The sequence below is a fragment of the Trachypithecus francoisi genome, unplaced genomic scaffold (genome assembly GCF_009764315.1).
Source record: "Trachypithecus francoisi isolate TF-2019V2 unplaced genomic scaffold, Tfra_2.0 Lachesis_group7, whole genome shotgun sequence".
NCBI lineage: Eukaryota > Metazoa > Chordata > Mammalia > Primates > Cercopithecidae > Trachypithecus > Trachypithecus francoisi.
In genome coordinates, this window is record NW_022681472.1 from 76,460,505 (window position 1) to 76,484,437 (window position 23,933).

General features: G+C 37.9%; 1 protein-coding gene across 1 annotated transcript in view; it reads right to left on the reverse strand.

Moving 5' to 3' along the window:
* Positions 1-2,297: 2,297 nt before the first annotated feature.
* Positions 2,298-23,933, reverse strand: part of HAS2 (hyaluronan synthase 2) — a 30,029-nt gene continuing 8,393 nt past the window's right edge. Inside the window, exons 2-4 of the mRNA XM_033202933.1 lie at positions 18,544-19,170; positions 7,284-7,385; positions 2,298-5,217 (exon numbers count right to left, since the gene is read on the reverse strand). Coding sequence (XP_033058824.1) covers positions 4,288-5,217; positions 7,284-7,385; positions 18,544-19,170 — 1,659 coding nt within the window. The 3' untranslated portion in view covers positions 2,298-4,287. The remainder of the gene's footprint in view (positions 5,218-7,283; positions 7,386-18,543; positions 19,171-23,933) is intronic.

A 23,933-nucleotide genomic window follows, 5' to 3' on the forward strand; every position in this document is an offset into this window, starting at 1 on the left:
TGACCTCAGGTGATCCACCAGCCTCGGCCTCCCAAAGTGCTGGGATTACAGGCGTGAGCCACAGTGCCCAGCCTATAACAGGTACTTAATAAACTTAGTTAAAACCAGATATCTGCCAACACCCATAAATTATATTAAAGTAGAAAAGTTCAATGGGAGAATACAATATTTGAATGAATAACTATCTTAGAAATGATACGCGGTTTGAAGGGAACAATATAAAATACTAGATTAGGGCAATGCTCCTCAAACTTTAATGTGTGTAAAAGTCACCTGGGTGGGAATCTTATTAAGCAGATTCTCCAGAGAATTTGATTCAGTAGAAATTCCCACATGCTGCTGAGGGACAAAATACTGAGTAGCATTAGTTGAAGGGGCAAGCTTGATGTCATAATGCCTGGACCTAAATTCCACCACTACAATGTGCTGGCTTTATAATATTAAGTTACCAAATTTCTTTAAACCTCACTCAGCTTCCTTGCTTAAAATGGCAATAATAATGGAACTTCTTGGGACCGACATAATAACTAATCCATAAAGCATGCTTCCGGTAGTGCCTAAAACGTAGTATGTGCCCAAAAATTAGGTGTCAGTGTGAGTACTTAATGGTACAAATAAGTCAACAGATTCCTGAAGAGAAGGGGTCATTAAACTATGGGCTGCAGGATGATCTGGGTTGTTGCCTGTTTTGGTAATGCCGGTGAATTAAGAATAGTTTTGTGGTTGTTTTTTGCTTTTTTTTGTTTGTTTCTGTTTTTTGAGACAGTCTCACTTTATTGCCCAGGCTGCAGTGCAGTGGTGCAAACACAGCTCATTATAGCCTCCTCCACCTCTGGGGCTAAAGCAATCCTCCCACTTCAGCCTTCTGAGTAGCGACGACACCACGCTGGGCTAATTAAAAAAAAAGAAAAATTGTTTGTAGAGACGGGGTCTTGCCATGTTGCCCAGGCTAGTCTCAAAATCCTGGCCTCAAGCAATCCTCCCACAGTGCTGGAGTTACAGGCGTGAGCCACCATGCCCAGTCCTAAAATGTATACTTTAAGGCTCTTTACATCAAAAGATTGTCACCAAGTGACTTCATCAGTGAATTATTAAGATTAGAACCATCAATACTTCTGGCTTATCTGACAGTAATGTTCAGTGGCTGCAGTTTATAATGTAGCAGTACAAAAGTAATGAAGGATTCTTAGAAAACAGATAAAAGAACTGGGAAATAAGATGAATTTGAGGGATAAGAGGTAAAATGAGGTAATTACCATCAAAGCTCCTCTAATCAGAAAATGCTGTTCATGTCCCAACGCACTTTCTAAAAAGTCGATATTTAGTCTTTTTTTCTGATTATAAAAACATATTTATAATATTTGGAAAATACAAAAACATACACAGAATATAAATCAGTCATTCCCAGTATTAGAGATAGTCATGTTTAAACATCTTCACTTTCATAAAATTGGGATGTTACTGTACAAAATGGTTATTTTTTTAGTGTGACATTTCTCCAAAATCCATGTGTTCTCTGAGAACATTGTCTTCAATAGCTAAGGGTGTCCCATTTTATAGAAATGCTGCCGGGCGCGGTGGCTCAAGCCTGTAATCCCAGCACTTTGGGAGGCCGAGACGGGCGGATCACGAGGTCAGGCGATCGAGACCATCCTGGCTAACACGGTGAAACCCCGTCTCTACTAAAAAAAAAATACAAAAATCTAGCCGGGCGAGGTGGCGGGCGCCTGTAGTCCCAGCTACTCAGGTGGCTGAGGCAGGAGAATGGCGTAAACCCGGGAGGTGGAGCTTGCAGTGAGCTGAGATCCGGCCACTGCACTCCAGCCTGGGCGACAGAGCGAGACTCCATCTCAAAAAACTAACTAAATAAATAAATAAATGCCATGATTTATTTAATTATTGCCCTCATCATTTGATTTTAGGTTGTTTTGTTATTATTTCTGAATAATGCTGAAATAAACAAGCTTGCTTATAATATTTCTGCATATCTGATTTTTTTTCCTGCTATAAGTTACTATAATAAACAAAATTGTCTAAATTTGTGCTGCTTTCAAGGGAAGCAGAAGAGAAAATTATAGACAAGGGTAGTGATAATTAAGCAGTCTCTCTCCTCTCTCTCTGGTTTTCCAGATTTCCACACCACACCAATTTTGGGGATTTCTACCTAATAATAAGTAACATTAAATGACATATTCTTTTTTACCAACCATCATTTTTTTAAACCCCCCCTTCCTAAATTCATACCATTATAATCAGGAAAACAGAGTTCCCCCTTCCCTTAGAAAAAAAGGCAATTATCTTATCAAAAATATTTTATTTACAAAAAATTAATTATACTATACATCCTATACTGGAAATACATTGAATAATTGCTAAAATAAATACAGGCAATTAATTCAACTTTTTATAAGAATGAGAGAATTTGACATTTGAATGTTATCAAAGCTTAACTTAGAACATAAATAGTTAAAAAGGCAAACTCAAGTTTTCGTCTCATTTATTGGCATGGTGTGATTGTTTCCCACAAGCTCTCCAATCAGTGAGAGTCTTGAGTTTCAGAAGATGTACCTTTTTGTACTCTGAAGGTAGAATGTGCAGCTTTTTCTTAGGCAGGATAGATGTAACATAGATGACTGCATAAAAAAGAGGCAGAAAGGCAGGAAGCCCATTTTTTTTTTTTTTTTAACACTTCTCCATGTGTCTCTGCCTCACCATAATGCTGTTTATTCAATTATTCATATATTCCGTTCAACACAGGTCTACACAGCACCAGCTACAAGGCAAAGTCAATTGTGTAAAAACTAAAACTGGATAATGGAGGCCTTGTAGTAACTAAATTAGCCAAGTTCAGAGTATCTGGTTCAATAATTTTTATATGTGCCAATCACTGATATACTTATGAAACCTTGATGTCACTTCTACTGTGTAGACATTTTTATACAGGTCCAGAACAGGAAATAGGAAGCGATGATCTGTATAATTCAGAAAAACAAAATTCCTCATTTTAAAGTAAAAGAGGATAGATACTTGGTGATTCTATCTGCCAATTTTGAATTTATGTGTTTTATAATTTATCCAACTCACCTGTGTAAACATTATACTAACATGTAAAGTGAACTGGCAAGTTGAAAAAAAAAAAGACAGGCAAAACATGTTCAATGTATAGGTAGGACCCAGTAAAGTCAGGCCACAGAACAAAACCTTTGATAAACTGCATTGCATGTGTCCAAATTATACAGATAATTTCTCCACTTTCCACTTGAGTTGGACTGGGAAAACAACGCCAGAATCTCCAAAGATTATTCATCTTTGATACCCATGTTTCGTCCAGTGCTGGATGCCTACTGTTTTCTTTCAAAGACTATCATTCCCTTTTTAAAAAAATCTTATGAAAAAATTGCACTGCCTTTGGCCTTGATTTTCAATGATTTTTTTTTTAACGTACACACGAAAGTGTGTATTTTTACTTCCAAAGTGTGACAGGTATATTGGCCTTTTGTAAAAGAAATAAAAACAAAAAGTTAAAATGTTGAAAGTTTAAATACTTTTTTCACAGAAATAAACTATTCGATTTTAAAAGGTAGAGAGAGAGAAACATTTTATTCTTTCTATCATAAACATCAGTCAACCAAGCTTCACATTTTGGGCAGGATTTTTTAAGTATAAATTTTTTAAGAACTTATTTTATTTTTAAAAAGGAAGAACAGGTTTATTTTGGCAGAGAAGTAAAATATAGAATATGCAAAATTTGTCTTTTAAGATTGGCATACAAAATTTAAAAACACAGTACAATTATATCAAAATACAGCACAGCCAACGGCCTTTAAAACTTCCTTTGGCATTTCATTTGGTAAAGTTAAAAAGAAAATTCTTCCTAAAAAAAAAAAAAATTATCTATCAAAACAGTCCATAAGTTAGGTTGTATAGGTTGAAAGAACTTTTCCTTGAGTTTCCAAAATCCTTTTCTTCCATGATAACCCACATAAAGCACGGCTAGTGAGGTATATAGGGCAAAACACTTTCAGGCGGATGCACAGTAAAGAAAAAGTGCATAAACAAAGAATTCATCCCATTTTCATAGAAATAACTGGTTAAATCTGAGTTTCTTCTTGTTGATGTATTGTTTTACTTTGGCAGAATGAACATAAACCCACATAAATGTCTTTGTTCAAGTCCCAGCAGCAGTGATATGTCTCCTTTGGTGGCATTATCTGATGCCACAATACTGTACAGCCCCTAGAGGAACTAAGGTGTTGTGTGTGACTGCAAACGTCAAACCATGGAAGATCATACATCAAGCACCATGTCATACTGTTGTCCCTTCTTCCGCCTGCCACACTTGTTGATGAGAACAACATACAGCGTCAAAAGCATGACCCAATAGCATGCATAGAGCAACGTTCCAACAATGAGAACTGTCTGTTTGGATTCTGAAAATGGCCTTTTAGATTCCTTATAAATGGTGAAAATCACACCACCCAGGAGGATTGTAAACCAAACTGACACTGGAATGAGTCCTATGAAATTAACCACAATGGTTTTCCTTCCTGATGTGCCCCACCCAGCTTTGTTTATTGTTGCAATTGCAAACATCTTGGCGGGAAGTAAACTTGACATGTATAACACTGAGTAGAGAGACATGAAGACCATGACGATATTTCCTCTAAGGCAGCTGGCAAAAGATGATTTTATGAGACCTACTAGCTGGACAGTTAACAAGAAGAGGAGAATGTTCCAAATTTTACCCCGGTAGAAGAGCTGGATTACTGTGGCAATGAGAAAGAAAGGAAAGAATCCAGTGATAATCGCTTCATAGGTCATCCACAAGTGATGTTTGTGAAACCACATTGCATTGTACAGCCATTCTCGGAAGTAGGACTTGCTCCAACGGGTCTGCTGGTTTAGCCATCTGAGATATTCTATAGGTGTTTCAGTAAGGCACTTGGATCGAGCTGTGTATTTTGTTGCATAGCCCAGACTCAGCACCCGGTTCGTGAGATGCCTGTCATCACCAAAGCTACACTGGTTGCCCATAAATTCTTGATTGTACCAATCTTCCACAAACTCATGCAACAAGGAGTTTCTGTACATTCCCAGAGGTCCACTAATGCACTGGACACACCCAAAATAAGACTGACAGGCCCTTTCTATATTAAAAGCCATCCAGTATCTCACACTGCTGAGGAATGAGATCCAGGAATCATACTTGTTTAAAATCTGCAAGAAGAAAAACATAAGTAAAAGGTAAGCTTTAGCTAAAAATTCCAGCAAAACCTGTTCCATCCTGAGGTAACTACCTGGAATAAGATTTGTTATTTTATCCTCCTATTTTGGCTTCCTTCCTCTTTTTGGCGTGGTTATTTTATGTTTTCTCTGATTCTCTGATTCTGTTACTAATTTGTTACGTTGTATGCATGTGTTGCGATCCTTTGTTGGTGAATATTTTTTTCTACTTCATCCTCTATCCTCTTTCTGCTATTCTTATTCTGTTTGTTGTGTTATCATACTGAGATATTTATTTATTTAGAGATGGAGTCTCACGGTGTCACTGGGGTGCAGTGGCATGATCTCGGCTCACTGCAACCTCCACCTCCCTGGTTCAAGCGATTCTCCTGCCTCAGCCTCTCCGGTAGCTGGGGACTACAGGTGGGCGCCACTAGGCCTGGCTAATTTTTGTATTTTTAGTAGAGATGGGGTTTTGCCATGTTGGCCAGGCTCGTCTTGCTTCTGACCTCAGGTGATCTGCCCACCTCGGCCTCCCAAAGTGCTGGGATTACAGGCGTGAGCCACCATGCGCGGCCAAATTGAGATTTTTTTTTTAGGCTTTAGTTCTCAATTCCTAAACTCTTTTCTCCCAGGCACTCTTTCATAACATCTAAGATATGAATGTTTTTAGGTCCCAGTTCCTCCTGTGCTGGTTAATTTCAAACTGATCCTATCCTTGGCTATTAATTTTCCTCTCCTTTATCCATGCTTTTTGGCAATACCAGCAATAGGAGAGTTTCCCATGGCCTTCCTGCAAAATTTGAATTGTGAAATAATGCTTTATATAAAGGCTATTGAAAATTATCAGCTTTTTTGGCAATATTTCTAAATTCTCTCCTCTGTCTCAATTTTGTTCAGTTTTCGTCTGGATTTTGCAAGCTTCCTTTTCTTTAAAATCACCAGGCTATTTTTTTTGTCCCTTCTAATGTAATTTCTTTGCCTTTGCTATCAAACTACATATCTAAAATGGGTTATACAGCCAGATAATATCTAAATTTTAAAGTCTATTTTCCATGTGCTTTCTTACCTTTTGCTAAAGTCTAACCTCTTATTTGCAAGGCAATTTTATTTTAATCTTCACATATTTTCAGATATTCATTTTTCCAAATGTCAAATTACCTCCATTAATATTTGTTTCATTGTTTCTTCATCAATAACAAATGATGAACAATATTGGAAAACCACTTATCTGTTCTTTGCCTCTCTCACTAGTATAAATTTGAGTCGCTGTTTTTTTTTATTCCTTTTTGACTCAGATTTTTTTTTTAATCAACCACATATTGATCATCCTTTAGGTATACAGGTATAAGATATATATCAATTTCTTACCATGCTTCTGTTTCTTTTTTCTTTTTTTTGAGACTGAGTCTTACCCTGTCACCCAGGCTGAAGTGCAGGAGCATGATCTCGGCTCATTGCAACCTCCGCCTCCCAGGTCCAAGTAATTCTCCTGTCTCAGCCTCCCAAGGAGCTGGGGCTACAGTCACAAGCCACCACGCCCAGGTAATTTTTGTATTTTTAGTAGGGATAGGGTTTCACCATATTGGTCAGGCTGGTCTCAAACTCCTGACCTCAAGTGATCCACCTGCCTCAGCCTCCCAAAGTGCTGGGATTACAGGTGTGAGCCACTGCATCTGGCTCATACTTCTATTTCTTAATCCTTGTAATGAAATAATTTTTAGCAGAACATGAAATATTAAGTTATGGCCCAAAGATATATGGTGGAAATCATTACACATTTATTTTAACTTGCATATAACTTATCAGCTACTACAGACATGGGTTACACCCCAGGACTAAGCAAGAAAGTTCTAAATTATATTTCAATTTACATAGGAAAAGAGGCAGTGAAGCAGATCCAAGGTACATTTCAATGTGTCTCAAGCACCAAGAACAACACCTGGCACAGAGTTAGTGTTTAATAAATGTATGCTCAATGAGTCAATGAGTAAAAGTGCTCTTAAAAGTGTTTCATGCAAAAAAAAAAAAAAAAAAAAAAAAAAAATGAAGCCATGTACCTGGACATCTCCCCCAACACCTCCAACCATAGGATCTTCTTCTAAAACTTTTACCATCTCCACAGATGAGGCTGGGTCAAGCATAGTATCTGAATCACAAACCTGCAAAGAAGAAAATGAAAAATGAGTTAAAGAACTATAAATACATGTCCTGTAGTCAAAATATCGCAAACATACTGTGTCCTCATCTTACTGTCACAAGGCCTCAGTAACAGATATGGTGGTGATAACAGAGGCCTTGTTATCATGGCCAACACAAAGGCCTATTTTTCAGCAAACTCAATATTTAAGTTAATGGCATTACTGGGTAGAACAGCTGAAGTGATGTGCTAGGTATGACTTGTAGCATGATCAACTTGTCCCAGTTTGCCATAGATGCTCCCCATTTTGTCAATGAAAGTCTCCCATCCCAGGTAACCTCCAGTCCTGGCAAACTGTAATGGGTGGTCCCCCTAGAGGTCTGTTTAAGGAAAAAAAATGTTTTTTAGTTACCTTCAATAAGGCTTTTAGGCTTTTTTGTCTTTCAGGTCTGAATGGTAAGAAAATTCTATGACGTTATTGAAAGGGAGACATATTTAATGATTTTACCTTTCATTTTAATATGGTAAATAAATGACAGGAGAGCAATTCTCCTACATAGGATTGTGTAATTCTAAAGCAATAGCATAGCTCTAAAGATTATATAGTTCTAAAGTTCATATGACCTGGGCTTAGCAAATGACATTGCATCAGGAAGGGGATTTGCAGGACCTTCAACAGCTTTTTATTCTAAAGTATTATTAAGTGTTCATCTAGCCCTCTGAATTTAAAAGTGGATATAAATCACTTTAAGCTGTTCTGGAAATGCCCATTGTTGTTTTTAAACACAATCTTTCTATGATCCAAACAAAAGCAAGTCTGAAACCAGACCAACCACAACTTCAAGAAAATTGTTGGAATTAATTTATAACTGTGTATTCCTAATAGACATTTCTGTTGGAGGCTCAAGGGCACAGGGCTATAAACTGTGCTTTTCTTTCCAGAGTGATTTCCAAATCCATTGAAAAATTAAACAGAAGAATAACAAAGCAAATGGAAAACCAAACTATTACCTGTACACTTACAAAGCTGATATGGAGAATAGGGCTTTATATGTGGAAAAGTGGGCTTCATAATTCTGTTTCCCAGAATTACTCAGTCCTGGAGACTTTACTCAGTCCCAGAGAGGCTCTCAGTGGGACTAGCCTCCTGCAGATACAGTGTATGTCCCTTCAAAAGGTACAGCTGATACCTGTTCCTGGGAGATTGTCTACTCCCAAAAGCCAGGGAGAAAGAGCTGGGCTTCCCCTTATTCCTTCCACACTCACTAATAAGATTAAGTCATTCCTTTTCTCTTAGGAAAGGAGTGAGACAGCTGGAAAAGGCTGGTGGGTTATACCTGTCAATGGAGCTTTCTCCATATGATCAGAGAAAATCAGAAATAGAAAAAAAGTCAGAAAAAAAAGTCCCCATCTCTCTATCCCTGCAACATTTACTAATTGGACATACTATTTTCTGCTGAATGCAGCGAAGTCCTAACAAATATAAATTGATCAGAATTGTCATGTGATTAATCAGCCTGACCTCCCCATTCAGACAATGAATGGCATGATTGGCAGAGACTGAGTATTTATTATCTGCAATTCCCATTATTCTGCCATCAAGTCTGACTGTACTGGTCGGACTGAATCAAGATTTAGCTAATCTTTAAAATATCAAATAAATTATTTAACAGTTCTGCAAACCACTCTAGAAACATAGTATTTCAGCCTGAGCAACAAAGTGAGGCCCTGTCTCACAGAAAATAGTGTTTGATATACCAGTTTTCAATTAAAAAAAAAGGAAATTAACCAATTAGTAGAAGCATAAAGTCTCAGAATTAAAGGAGACTCTAGACAATGTAGCATGAGTCCCTCACATTAGTAACTAAGGAATCCCAGCATTTTTAAAAGCATCTAGGCTGGGTGCAGTGGCTAACACCTGTGTTAGGAAGAGCAGTGGGAAGCCAAGGCAGGGGGATTGTTTGAGCCCAGGAGTTTGAGACCAGCCTGGGCAACACAGCAAGACCCCATCTCAAAAAAATAACAAAATAAAATAAAAAATAAAAGTATCTACCTCAATTTTACTAATAGCTTTTTTATTTTTCTGAAAAGGTTTCATGTTAATGAAGAATGCTAGTGAAAATAGCAATTTAAATGCATTATTGGAAATTATAATGTGTAGAGTATATGCGGCATCAGAAAGTGAACCTATCACCCTTCTAGGTTTAATTATAGCAATTGTGGCATTAACTTCTGAATTTTTAAAACTTTATTCTCCTTATTTAGAAGCACTCATTTTCTAAATGAAACACTATTGATTATTTTTGTCATTCCATTTAGGTTCAGCATAGTCTCACTTATTTTAAGAAAAAAAAAAATCAGGCAGAAGCTAGGCATTTGTTTTTCATTATAAAAAAACAGGATTTTACTGACACTTGGGTTTGTATCCAAGCATCCCAAGTCTCCGGAACCTAGAATAATGCCCCCGAAAGTAATGTTTTGCCTCTCCCATGCCCTGTCTATCCCTGGTTTGTATGTGGCTACGAGCTGGGCAGGAGGTCTGTGATGAGGCTAGAAAAAGGTGAAGGCAGAAAGTCTAACTCATCTTTAGCCTCCAGCATCCTGATTTTATGACCACACCCACCTCTGTTGACTCAAGCTGGAAAAGGTAAAACCAGGCTAAAATAAGACTAAAAACAACAGGAAGGGGGCAATCCAGAGTTAATGTTCAAATAACTCCATCTGCTTGTGAGCACAAGCAAGCCAGGAGAACTGCCTCTTTGAAATGACTACACTGGAACCAAATTTATGAGGTTCTGCATATTTAAATTGGTTCCTGCCCCTCCCAATTTCCAATAGCAAAGTGCCAGAAGTTCTCTGAGAGAGATTGTTCACATGGTGAATGTAGCTGTATCAGAAAGAAAAGCTCAGAAATCTCTTGGGAAAGGGTTTATTATCGTGGGATTTAACAGCTTTAAAATTTTTCAACTTCTGGATGCTGTTTGGTGATAGAATGCCAGCTAGAAAGCCATGGTCTTTGACAGTTTGTGAAAGCATGTGTATTCACGGACACAAGGGAATTTACTCAGTAGGGTGTAAAGAGCATAACTTTTGCCCTTCTTAATTCCATACAGCAAGAACAGGCTTCCTAGCCATCTCCTCACTCATCAATAACAAGTATGTAGTTTCATGAATGTCAGCTAGTTAGCCCTGGATTAGAATCTGTGAAGACATGTACCAGTTCAAGGAGAACTGAACCTCACATAAGGAAAAACTACAGGACAGGATTTGCACACAGGAAAGAGAACAAACTGAAACATCTTTTTGGCCACACCAAGTGCATCAGTGTAATTTGTTGAAACCACATGATCACTAGTTATAAGATTTCTCACTAGAAGATACGGAAATGAAGCAAGTCACCAACTTTTGAGTAAATGAAACATGTCAAGACAAGAACACATTATTTGGAAGAACCAGCCACCTCAGTCTTAACCACAGAATCATCCACTAAATTGCATAAGACCATCACTCTTCGTGCCTCACTACTCCAGCTAAGAGTTAATTCCCTCCATGTCCTCCCTATCTAAGACAGGGATTGGCAAACCAAGGCCTACTGGTCAAGTCTAGACTGCCACCGGTCTTGATATGGGTCATGGGCCAAAAATGGTTTTACATTATTCAATAGTTGAAAAAAAATCAAAAAGAATATTTTGTGACACATGGGAATTATATAAAATTAAAATTTTAGTGTCATAAATAAGCTTTTATTGGAATTCAGCCTTTCCCGCTCATTTACTTACTATTTATGGCTGCTTTTCATCCTGCAACAGCAAAATTGGCTGGTTACAACAGAGACCATATAGCCTGCAAAGCCTAATATTTACTATTTAGCCTTTTATAAGCAAAGTTTGCCAACCCTGGGTTCAAAATAACTGGTTACAGGGGGAAGGGTCTGCTTTCTTAAAAATAACAGTGAAGTTGAGATTAAATATGTTTGAAGCCCAATTTTAATTTAGTAGATTTTGCAAAAGCTGTCTCCATCTCCCTGTGTTAGGAAAAGCCTGAAATATAGGATATTAATAAATTAGATTTTCTTCAGCCAAGATTTTGCCTATTACAAGAGCAAGTACCCATGAAATCAAGAAGTCTTCATTAAAGTCTGAGGCCCTGTAACTTACTACTTCTATGACCTTGAATGAGCCATTTGCCATCATCATGGGACATTTGTGAGACACTGCAAATAAAAGTACCTTGTGAATTATAAAGGACTGTATTCCATTAGTATAAGGTAATATTCTTCAATATTTTATACTTTCCAAGTAAACCCATACCTAAAGGATTATGTCAATTATGATCACAAATAGATGGCTCAGTAGCAACGATCACTAATAGGAACATAGGAATTGATTACATATAGAGACTCTCTTACCACATGAACAAACTCAAATTTATTTGGAAGCCATCTATAGCATATTCCTGTCTGTTCTAATTTATCTCACTAATCTTAGAGTTAATTTATCTCACAACCATCTAAATAAAAACCTCCTGCAGAAATACTATTATCTATTCCACCAGATGCCTTTCAAATTTTAAGATCCAAGTCTAAAATGCCAAATCTCCATGTTTTACTTTTAATGTCTTTTTTTTTCAGACTGATGGATCTCCTCACTTCCTCCCATACCACTTCAAGGGGCATTGACAGCTAACACAGCAAGAGAGAAATCTTAATTACTCTGGCTGCCTTCAATGAGGAAACAGGTTGAAAATAAATCAAAACTTTTTCTTTGGCTACTGGCTTCACCTTTTTCCTGCTTGTAAGGCTTAACCTTTCATCTTAACCTTCACCCTTCATCCTAACCTTGACCCAGTGAGACTATCTCTAGAATGTGTAGAATTTGTTCTTGGTTCCTCCCACAACTTAACCCAAAAGTAAATAGAAATTCTGCATCCCCCCACCACCGCAGCCCAATTTCTCTAGTAAAAAGGGGTATGGCAGAACAAAAACTTCCACAAATACTTACTTAGTAAATACAAGATGTTACCATTCCCCCGAACTCCTACCAGTACAACCTCAGAGCAAACACACTACTGAAACAAGCAAACAAAAAAAGTACTATATAAGGCCTTGGAATCAAATTCATCTGGATCCCAATCCACCATTAACCAGTTATGTAAACTTGGACTGGTTTCTTCACTACAGACTCCTTACCTCCTGAGCTTCCATTCTGTAGGTGAAAAATATGGTTAATCATACCTACCTCATAAGTTTGTTGTAATGGTTAGTTAATAAGATAATGTATGTAAAGCTCTTAATGGCTAGCTCATAGTAAATGCTCAATAAATGGAACTCATATATACTAAAAAGTAGGCCACAATACATGCAAGATTTGGGTGACACAAAACAGTGAGGATAGAAGTTGACTTTACAAAGATTGAATATTATACACAATTTAACATTTCTCATACAACCAAAAAAAAAAAAATCAATCCAAAGCTCTAGTGTATGTTCATTAATTATATTACAGCAAACTTCTAAGACTTTATCAAGATTGTATAACTTTATTTTTTAATCTTGATTTTCTATTTATAAATTCTAGATGAATAGAATTTACATATAAAAATAGCTAAGTTAAGCAGCCTCAAATTAAGCAGCAAATACAAAATCATAAAATCTAAACATTTCAGAGCTATAAATCTTTTTGAAATCAATGAATAAAACCATTGCAGAAAAAAAAAAAAAGTCCTCAATGAAAACATCATCTTTCCTTTGTGAAGGGAACAGGGGATGGGGAGGAGGTTCTTCTCTTGTAGTAATTTGGTTTATGGTACAGGATCTCAAATCTAGCCAACAGAAAGCCTTTACATTATAGACACCTATGCAGTTTGGTACTTCTTTGTAATTCTTCTTAAAAGGAATTAGGAATATGCAAGCATTCCTTAGTAGAATGAATTATCCAAATTATTATAAAATAATTCCTGCCTTCTGACAACGAATCTCTTCCAATTATTAAAGTGAAAAAAAGGAGTTATTTGGTTATTCTCTTTTCCTTTCTAGGAAAGTTGAAAACGAGCGAAAGTTATAAAAGGTGCAAAACAAAGGTGACGAGCCAGCTGGCAAAGTGAGAAACCAAATGCTGTCACCTCTAAGGCTTAAACCATGAAGGACCCTTATTCCGAATGTTTGGAATTCTCATTCTAAAGAAGAGAATCAGGAAAGCTCATAATGGTGCCCTTAAATCAAGATTTATATTCGAGAAGCAATCTGGGGGAAAAAGGCAGATTAAAAGTGAGAGTGAGAAACATGACAGTAACTGACAAATGAAAATTCTGATATGGCTTTTTCTTTTGATCTTGCTCTAGCAGAGCTTCAGGATGTTGCCAGATATAATTAAGATGTCAGAAGAATTACACCAATACTGACTTAACAATCTTGAGCTGAAAGAGATCTTAGAGATCATCTGGTCTACTACCTCAATTGAGGATTCATTAAGGCCATGACCATAGCAGGTAAACAACAAAGTTGGGTACAGAATTCAGATTTCCTCATTCCTATTTCAGTGAGCTCTTAGTCTTATCCTCCAAAATGAAAGACACAAATAAACTTACTATTCTCAATACTGGCCCGCAGAATATTTCAGTTGCTCAGGCTTTCTATACAGAACAGAACAGGAACCAGTCAAATGTTATACACAGTTGATTATCATTATTTATGGTAGTTATATTACATAAAGTTGCCAGGAACATTGAACTGGAAAATACTGAAAATGTGCTTCTAGCAGAAACAGAGGGCTAGGTTCCTCCGAACCTCTGGCCACAACATTTTTGACAACACATAATCTTGTTTTACCTATGCTTCTGTTTATATGTACCTTATTTAATATACATATGGTTGGTTCATTAATATTGAACTCATGTGCAACAGCACGGTATCTCATGCCTAAAGGAAATTCATCTCCATGAGGTGTATCACAGTCTTCTTGTGCTTAGGAGCGCTAGATAGCATTTCAGCATTATAGTTTGAGGCCATGTTAAATAGCTACGCCGCCAAGGAAAAGCACAAAAAAGGGAAAAATGTGGCACTAAAGAGACCATGAAGAGGATAATTGTTTACAGTATAAAAGCTGAAACAAGAAGCCAAAGCATCACCTTGTTTGACCTCAGCTGGAACATGCACATGGGATGAGTCAAATTTTTGCCACTGTGTGCTTGTTAGCAAATGATCACCTAATGACTGCAATTATTGATTTTAGGGTTACAAGTACATTTTACCAAGCAGACAAATTTACAAATACAGAATCCAGTAATAATCACAGTCAACTCTACTGTTATCAATAATAAAGCCTTACTTTTTTCCGACTCAAAGAATTCTGGATATGTAGAATGCTATGAGATTAAATCAATAATAACATTTCCTCCTATAATCTTCCAGCTTCGAAGATGTTCTTATTTGTTATATATTTTCTACCTAGGAAGTCCCTAATGCACACATCAGGGGATTTTTTTATTTTCCTTTGTCTCATAGACTGGTGGCCACTTGAATTGTAATATGCATGTTCAGTAAGAAAAAGGAATAAAGCAATTATATAATCAAGACATCAATATATTTTAAGTTTTCTGATAACATTACATTATAAAAGATATAAAAAATTAACATAATCCCAAAGTGTTCTAAAAACAAGGGAAAAATAGAAAAATATACATTGGAAAGTGTCAATTGGTTGGGTATTTGTTTAAGGTAACTTTAATTTTGCTTATTGTACTTTTGTAATACTTTTGAAACATGCTGCCATAAGCCTGTGTTACTTCTGTAAATAAAAAAGCCAACATAAACACTACTTCAAAGAGGTACACCAAACTTTTGTCCAACATTAAGTCATACTCAGAACAGGTCAGAATCTACCCATTTGTTAAAACAAAGTTTCTCTAGAGAATACACTAACTATGAATTTTAAAAATCTTGCTCACTCTCCTTTAAAAAAAAAATTCATTCCCTTCAACTTTTTTTTTTTTTTCCCTTTTTTGAGACAGTCTTGCTGTGTTACCCAGGCTGGTATGATAACGGCTCAGTATAGCCTTGACCTCCTGGACTCTAGTAATCCTTCCACCTCAGCCTCCCAAGTAGCTAGGACCAGAGATGTGTACCACCATGTCCAGCTAAATTTTTTTTTTTTTTTTTTTTTTTTGTAGAGATGAGTTCTCCCTATGTTGCCTAGGCTGGTCTCGAACTTCTGGGCTCAAGCAATCCTCCCACCTTGGCCTCTTAAAGCACTGCACTTAAAGGCATGAGCCACCACACTGGCCCTCTTTAACTTCTTTTCTCAATTTATTTTTCCCTTCCTGTTTTCTATCTTCATCTCTGAAAGCACCCATGAGCACCATCAGATAAATTTGCTACCACACTGGGTTTCTCCTTGACTAGTGACTCCCTCACTGTTCTATGTCAGCATTAATTATTTGAACAGCTACAAGGCTGAGAGAGCAGTCAGTAGAGAAGACTAGAGATGAAAGCTGAGACAGATAGAGGTAGAGCTGGTAACTGATAAAGCTTTATTCCCAAAGAGACAAGAGGAAGCAGGTCCAGTGGTCTCAAGGGCATAGATCAAAAGTATAACCTTGAAACAAGAAGTGAGGTTGGATACTCTTGAAACAGTTTAAGAAGAGAGTAAAGATGATCTTGACAGCATTCAGAATCAGCACTTTTGACTTTCTCCTTAATAGGAGGCAAGGTCATCTGTTAGTAGTTAAGCAGAGAGGAGTTTGGATAGGGTTTTGGGAAAGTGGTGAAGGTATGAAATAATAGGCTATGAGAGCAATAAGCAAGACATCTATTCAAGACCAAGTGAAAAGAGTGCTGAAGAATGCCAAGGATTCGGCTGCAACTGGAAACCAATTCTTTTGGCCATCTCTCGCCACAGTTGAGCGGAATTCTCCAGCAAGTTTGTGAGCATGGTCAATTTCTTGCCCAGTCCCCATTTTCTCTTGCGTATTACCACCTGAACTTCACTTCCTTCTTTCCCTAACCAGCCTGCACTCCAAGTTCCATCACTTGTAATGCTTAGCAGCCAACATCCTCAAACCCTTTTCCCCTTATTTGTCTTTCTGTGGTTTCTGCTTTGTAATGCTCAAACCCTGGGTCAGTCAGAATAGAAGATGGGAGTGTTTAGTATTGTGGATTGAACCTTAGGAAACTGCCATTTTTACAGGTCAAACATGGTTAAATATCGGGGGATTTACTGAGGGATGGAAAGATGGAATTACCAGTTTCAGAATGCTAAGACATTTGTACTCCTGTGTGAGTGCTTGGAACTGGCTGAGAGTCCCAGGAGGCATCAGGGCCCAGTTAAGAGCCGCTGGTCGGGTCAGTATATCTGGAGACTTCCCCTATCTCAGCCTGGAGGAAGAAAAGTTCTCAAGCCTAACTAGGGCTCTAGCAGGAGGCCTACTCTAATATTTCATATTTTGTATTATTTTTTTCCTGGACAGGCACAGCATAAAGTTGTCAAGGATACAAACAAAATTCAAAACAAAAATGATGGGAGAAGAGGGTTTGGGAGGAGCAGGTTTAAAGAAAAGTAAGAAAAAACCCCATACAACGAGGCCTTGATTAGAAATGACCAATGTGGCAATTGTTTTAACTAAAAGACAAAATATCAAAACAGATGTTTTCTCATTTAAAGCCCAGAACTTCATTTTTCATATCCTCTATAAGTTCCCATCATCCTTTTCCTTTAAAAATAGCCTATTATCCTCTCATCCAAGCCCAAAGTTATACTATGTAAATACCAAATGTCCAAAGATAACTGAAACTACCTTAACTTGAAAGTTTTACCTTTGAGAAATTAGGAGAAACTTGACAGAGAAAGGCTCCCAACTGTCTAGAAGGGAGATTAACATGCAGATTAGCATAATGAAGAAATGCCTCTAAACTCTTCAGACATCAACTGAAATTAGTCATATGGCGGCAATTGACAGGTACTATAATTTGAGTAAGGACTAAATGATAATAAATAACAATATTCATATAAAAAGCTTTCCTTCTATCAATGATAATATCATAACTAACTTTTGCCAAACTCTTGGAATACATTAATTTATTCTATCCAGAAAACTGAGACTCAGAGAGGTGGTCTGGCCTGTGGTCAACCAGCTAGTAATCTCTATGATTAGAACTTTGGTCAATTGACTCTAAAGCCAATGTCCATTCCTATCTCACTACGTGACAACCACTAGGCATGACTCTGTGGCCGTAAAGGACCCTAAAGAATAGGATGGGTTTTCTAAAAACTAGAATTTCACTAGAATTTCTTGAGGAGAGGAAGACCATCCCAGTGCCTTTCTTAAACCAGAGACATTTTTCCCCTCTCAATACCACCATGGCCAAAATCTAATTATTAAAGAGTATCTGCAGAAAATTAAAACTAGAAACTCACAGGGACCCTACTAATGTTCTAAAGAAGGAAGCTTCAATGAGAACCAGGAGAGGAGAACCCCTGTAGTGAGCTGTCAGGAAATTAATGGGAGACACAGCCTGCCTAATTTTCATGCAGGCAAACACCATCACAAATGCTTTCAAAGGTCAAGTTGCAGTGAGTGAGGTAATGCTGTTTGGAGAGTGAAATAAACATTACTTTGCCTTTGCTCTAAGATTTTTTTTTTCCCATTTTTTGTTTTCCTTTTCCTTCTCTCAATTTTAATTTTTTTTTTTTTTTTGCTCTTTTAAATCAAAATTGTTCTCACCACCCTTATCTTGCCCAGTCTCTGCGAAACACATTTTATAGCCTTCCTTCAGCCTGCAGATTTTCTCAAGACCCTTCTGCTCAGGCAGACACTATATTCTTACAAAGCTGGAGAGGTTTAGAGTGTGGAAAATGACGTTGGATTTGACTTGGCAGAACCAAGGGGGCAAAGAAGGTAAGAGAGGGGGAGAGAAGGGAAGGAAGGGTCTCCTGTCAAAATAATCCTGATTTTTAACCAATAACACGACACAAATTAAGCATTTTCATAGATAGTCTCAACAGTTTTACAAGATTTTTTTTTCTCTTTTTCAAAATGTGCTTTCAACAGTCATGCTATTTTCAAATGAACTGAAAGAAGTACTGTGTTCAGAAGGGACAAGGATGGGCTATAGCATATGACTGGACAGATACAAAAGCTGCTTTATTTAAATGTATGTTTGCCCTGGCAGGAATTTGGAGACCTACCTGTACATAATCCACACTTCGTCCCAGTGCTCTGAAGGCTGTGTACATGACTTCTCTTTTTCCACCCCATTTTTGCATGATGCAGATACTTTTGTTGGACAAGACCAATTGCGTTACGTGTTGCGAGCTTTCTTTATGTGACTCATCCGTCTCACCCGGACCCTTTTCGTGGAAGTTGTTCTTCCAGATATAAGTGGCTGATTTGTCTCTGCCCATGACTTCACTGAAGATGTCCATCATGTAAAGGTCATCTTCTGAGTTCCCATCTATGACCATGACAACTTTAATCCCAGGGTAGGTTAGCCTTTTCACAGATTGCAAACATTTTCTTAAGTAGTCTGGATCTTCTTGATAGGCAGCGATGCAAAGGGCAACTGTTTTGTTCAACTTTATGGGAGTTTCTAGGGATTTTTTCATTTTCCGGTGCTCCAAAAAGGCAAACAGGCTTTGGATGATGAGGTGTGATGCCAAAAAGGCACCATACAGTCCAAAAGAGAAATAGTAATTATCCGTTTGGATAAACTGGTAGCCAACAATATAAGCAGCTGTGATTCCAAGGAGGAGAGAGACTCCAAAGAGTGTGGTTCCAATTATCCTCAGGATACATAGAAACCTCTCACAATGCATCTGTAATATAATCAAATGATACTTTGGTTAACCATGATTGTCCCACACTTGTTATATACCTAGTATCACAGGGAGAGTATTGGACTAGAAGCATTCAGGAGTTTTAACACTCAGTTTTTCACCCAACTCATTGTGTGACTTTCTGCACTTCAGTTTGCTCATCTGCAAAACAGCGATAAGGATGCCCTTCTAGCATACCTCAGGGAGTTATTTCAAGGGTCAAATGAGATGATGGTACAGGATACTACTGAAAACCAATGTATTAAACGAATACTGCATACATTGCTTTAATGTGTTAGATCACTTGCCTAAGGCTGTACTCTATGTATGTGGTCATAGCCAGGCGTGGACCCTGAAGTTTCTAACACCCAAAGCAGTCATTCTTCTATATAGTCCCCTCACCCCTTGATACTGGCCAGTGAAAAACATCCACTGGAGATTTTGCTAAATTTCTCATGTGTAATTTAATCTCACCTCCAAAGCGTATTCCTCAACTTAAATCCTTTCCATGCAGCCAGCTGAGATTGGAGATCAGGATACTGGATTCTAATACTAGCTCATTAACTAACTGTGTGACCTTGGGTGAGTCCTCATACCTCTCTGGGTCTCAGTTGTTGTTTTGTAAAAATAACTGTTAAATGAGGTATTTTAGAATTGATTATTTCTGAAGTTCCCACTGATGCTAAAAATCTTCCATCCCTAAGTACCTTGCATAGATATCTATCAAAGCCCTCGTAATTCTGAATGGTACTCCTTTGTTCCAATGTCTATCTCCTCCATCCACCATCACCAATACTAGATGATTAGATCTGGAGCATCACGAACCTCACTGGAACACAGTAAACACAATAAATGTTTATGGAAATAGTGAACACATTAAAGGACAAATAACATCATGATTTATTTCAGCAAGTGAGTTTCCATCCTGTGAAAAGCTATAGTACATTAGACCTGAAACACATTGCCATTCAATAATAGTCAGTTTTGTAGTCATCCCTAAATTTTGTCGATCTCCTGAAAAAGGTTTTAAACAACTCAGGGACAAAAGGACCATTTTTCCTAAAACATCTGTATTTCCCAAAGGATTTGTATTTCCCAAAGGATTTGTATTTCCCCAAGGATTTGTATTTCCCAAAGGAATTGTATTTCCCAAAGGATTTGTATTTCCCAAAGGATTTGTATTTCCCAAAGGATTTGTATTTCCCAAAGCATTTCTGATGCTTACATTAAAGGGGTGGTTGGCAACCCTTTTTATTTTATTTTTTTCCTCCTGGAGTTTTATTTTCCTCCTCTTCCAAGGATGAACTATCAAAGAAGATATAATTGGTATAAATGTAACATCTTCATCTTTAGTCATTTGCATCCATTTTTGGGCTTTTCTCATATTTACACATATTTAGTGTTTAATCTTTTTCTTTAATTCATTTCATTTTTAAAAGCTAAATAAATTTATTTTAAATAGAAACTTAGACTAAGCAATTACCTTTGCAAAATCTTTTGCTTGATGTGCTATTTATAATTTCCCAATCCACGTGCAAACTTAACACTGACTGTTCACACAGTATCCTCTAGGCTATTAACAGCTGCATGGCCACCACGTTGCTCAGCTCCAAGAGGCACCATTCACAGAGTCACCTGCTATTCCCAGCAATTGTACATTGAGACAATCCTGAGGGGATCTGCACTGTACTTTTGGGAAACCGTAGTGTGGCTTCTTACCAGTTGTGTTACTTTTCCTTCCTGAGCATAAACTTGGTGTGGCCAAGGCATTCCAGGCTTTGGAAATCTGAGATGTGCCACTTCCAGTGAGATCTTTTCAGAAAGATAATATACCCCCTTCTCATCTCTCTGGCCCTTCAACAGGCTTGATACATATATCAACAATGTTTTAAGGAATTGGAAAGCCCCAAGATAGATAGAGCTTGGTCCTTGGATTGCCATATGAAAGGGAGCCACCCACCAAACAGGAATACCTGCCATGGACGCTTACGTTAGCACCAAATAATTTCTGGATTTTTGTTTGTCCATTATGCATTTGGGGCTCAGTGTATTCAACTAGCAATAACTTAATGCAAAGCACCCTGGAGATCAGGATTCTAGCTCGCGGATGTCACTTTTTTATTGTTGTTAAATGGAAATAACAGAACTTGTCAAAGACCCCACAGGGCTGTGGTGAGGAGCAAAATGGAACAGTGTTTATGAAAGTGTTTTTAAAAACCAGAAATGCATTGCAGCTGAAAGGATCAGTTAACTAGGAAGCGAAAAAGCAAACATAACAAAAAGAAAACTGGTGTTCCACTTCTAGCAACTATGTGGGACACCATAGCGTGTAATGTTGCAGTCTGATAAATGTAACCTTAACCCAAGTGGAAAGTTTAAACTGTTGGGGAATGGTGAAATGCTGAGTTTTCAGTGAAAGGCAGGCGAGTACAGCATCTCTTGTTAATTAACACAGCTGAGGGGATGCTGGAAACTCCCACGTGGTACATTAACCAATGCCTAAAGGTGCTGGGAGCACCAGACTTGGAACTTGTCATTTCCAAGACGTGAGTCATTCTCACAAGAGTGAAAAATTTCAAGGGGACTAAATCACTTTGCCAGGGAGAAGCTTAAGTGTGTATTTAGCTTGTGTTTAAAATCACCATAGCCAGCAAAAGAACTGCCTGCCATTCTTTTCCATTATTCACATTTTCCTTGCTTTTATCAGCACACGTGGACACAGAGAGTGCTGACATAGCATCTGCTGGCCACAGCTGAAGTGGGAACACCCTCTTACATCATAAGACACTACAGAATGTCCTTTTGAAGCTTGGGAAAAGTACTTTACTAGCATACTACAGCAACGTGGCTAGAAGTGAACCCTTATATTTGTGCGAGATATCTCAGTGTTGTCTAGTATTGTACACACAGCATCTTGGTACAGGCCAAAGGGCAAAAGGCACATTTTAGAGCCAGCTTTGCTGAGGGAATACATTGATCTCAGGGAATGACACACAGGACGTGTTTCTAATTTCCCCTGGGCAACTGCATCGATATGGGCACCATATGTGTTAGACTTTCTGAGACAATCCCCAATTCAAATACTGTTTCATAAGCAAACTCTCCTTGTCAGACATATGGCTTTATAGTTAAGTTGGAAAATAGTTCAATCCTCAATTATAAGTACTTGCTACTAGGTAAAAAGATGATTTAGAAATCTATACTCTCTAAATATTTAAAATTAAAAACTCAGATTTTTTTCCCCCAGTATGAGACTTTGGCCTATTAATTGATACCAAATATTTGCTAACTTGTATTCTCCAGAGAATTAGGCCAAGCCAAGTATTAAAGAACAGCTTGCTATACTATAATACGTATCATTATATATAGCTCCAGAAAGTCAATGGAGATCATCTGTTTTCACTAAAGTGTCCCAAGGACATAAAACACTGCCCGGCTTATAGCTGGTGTTCAGTAAATATTTGTTGAATGCATGAGTGCAAATGTATTCATCATCATCTTCATTATTATCATTATTATAATGGTAGCTAACATTTATTCATCATTTATTAGGTTTCAGGCAGTGAGGCAAGTTTTTTTTTTTTTTTTTTTTTAACCATAATCTTATTTACTCTTAATGACTTTGGGTGGTAAGTACATTATTAATCTCATGTTACATATAACTATGCATATAATAAAGATACCAAGACTCTGGGTATTTAATTAACTTGTCATAGTCAAAAAATTAGGAGTTGGATCCACACAGTGGCATAATGCCAGATAATTATTCTCAATAAATTTGCTGAATATATTTGAATCCTCATGACAAAATAGGTGGCATTCTTTTGTTTTTGGCTAATAAAATGTCATCATATAAGGAAAGATTAGAAACAAACTTTGAACATTGTTTCTCTACTTTCTTTTTTTTTTTTTTTTGAGATGGAATCTTGCTCTGTCACCCAGGTTCCCAGACTGGAGTGCAGTGATGCAATCTCGGCTCACTGCAACCTCCCCTTCGCGAGTTCAATCGATTCTCCTGCCTCAGCCTCCTGAGTAGCTGGGATTACAGGCATGCACCACCATGCCTATGTAATTTTTGTATTTTCAGTAGAGATGAGTTTCACCATGTTGGCCAGGCTGGTCTTGAACTCCTGACCTCAGGTGATCTTCCTGCCTCGGCCTTCCAAAGTGCTGGGATTACAGGCGTGAGCCACTGCACCCGGCCCGAAAATTGTTTCCCTACTGTGATAGAAAATGGTAAAGTGGCACTTACTCAAGTACAGACACAAGGCTAGCCAACACTGAGATTTTGGGCTCGTATATTTTCCATGTAGGAACAACCTGAAGAGACATGAAACGTGGTTGTTTCAAAGGAAGAGCCTGGTTCCATCTATGCAACAGCAATTCTGCTCCTAATGCCAACAGCCAAAATCCTGTCTTACCATAGAAAAGGCACTGGTGGGCCGGGCGCGGTGGCTCAAGCCTGTAATCCCAGCACTTTGGGAGGCCAAGATGGGCGGATCACGAGGTCAGGAAATCGAGACCATCCTGGCTAACACGGTGAAACCCCGTCTCTACTAAAAAAAAAAAAAATACAAAAAACTAGCCGGGCGAGGTGGCGGGCGCCTGTAGTCCCAGCTACTCGGGAGGCAGAGGCAGGAGAATGGCGTGAACCCGGGAGGCGGAGCTTGCAGTGAGCTGAGATCCGGCCACTGTACTACTCCAGCCTGGGTGACACAGTGAGACTCCCTCTCAAAAAAAAAAAAAAAAAGGCACTGGTGTTC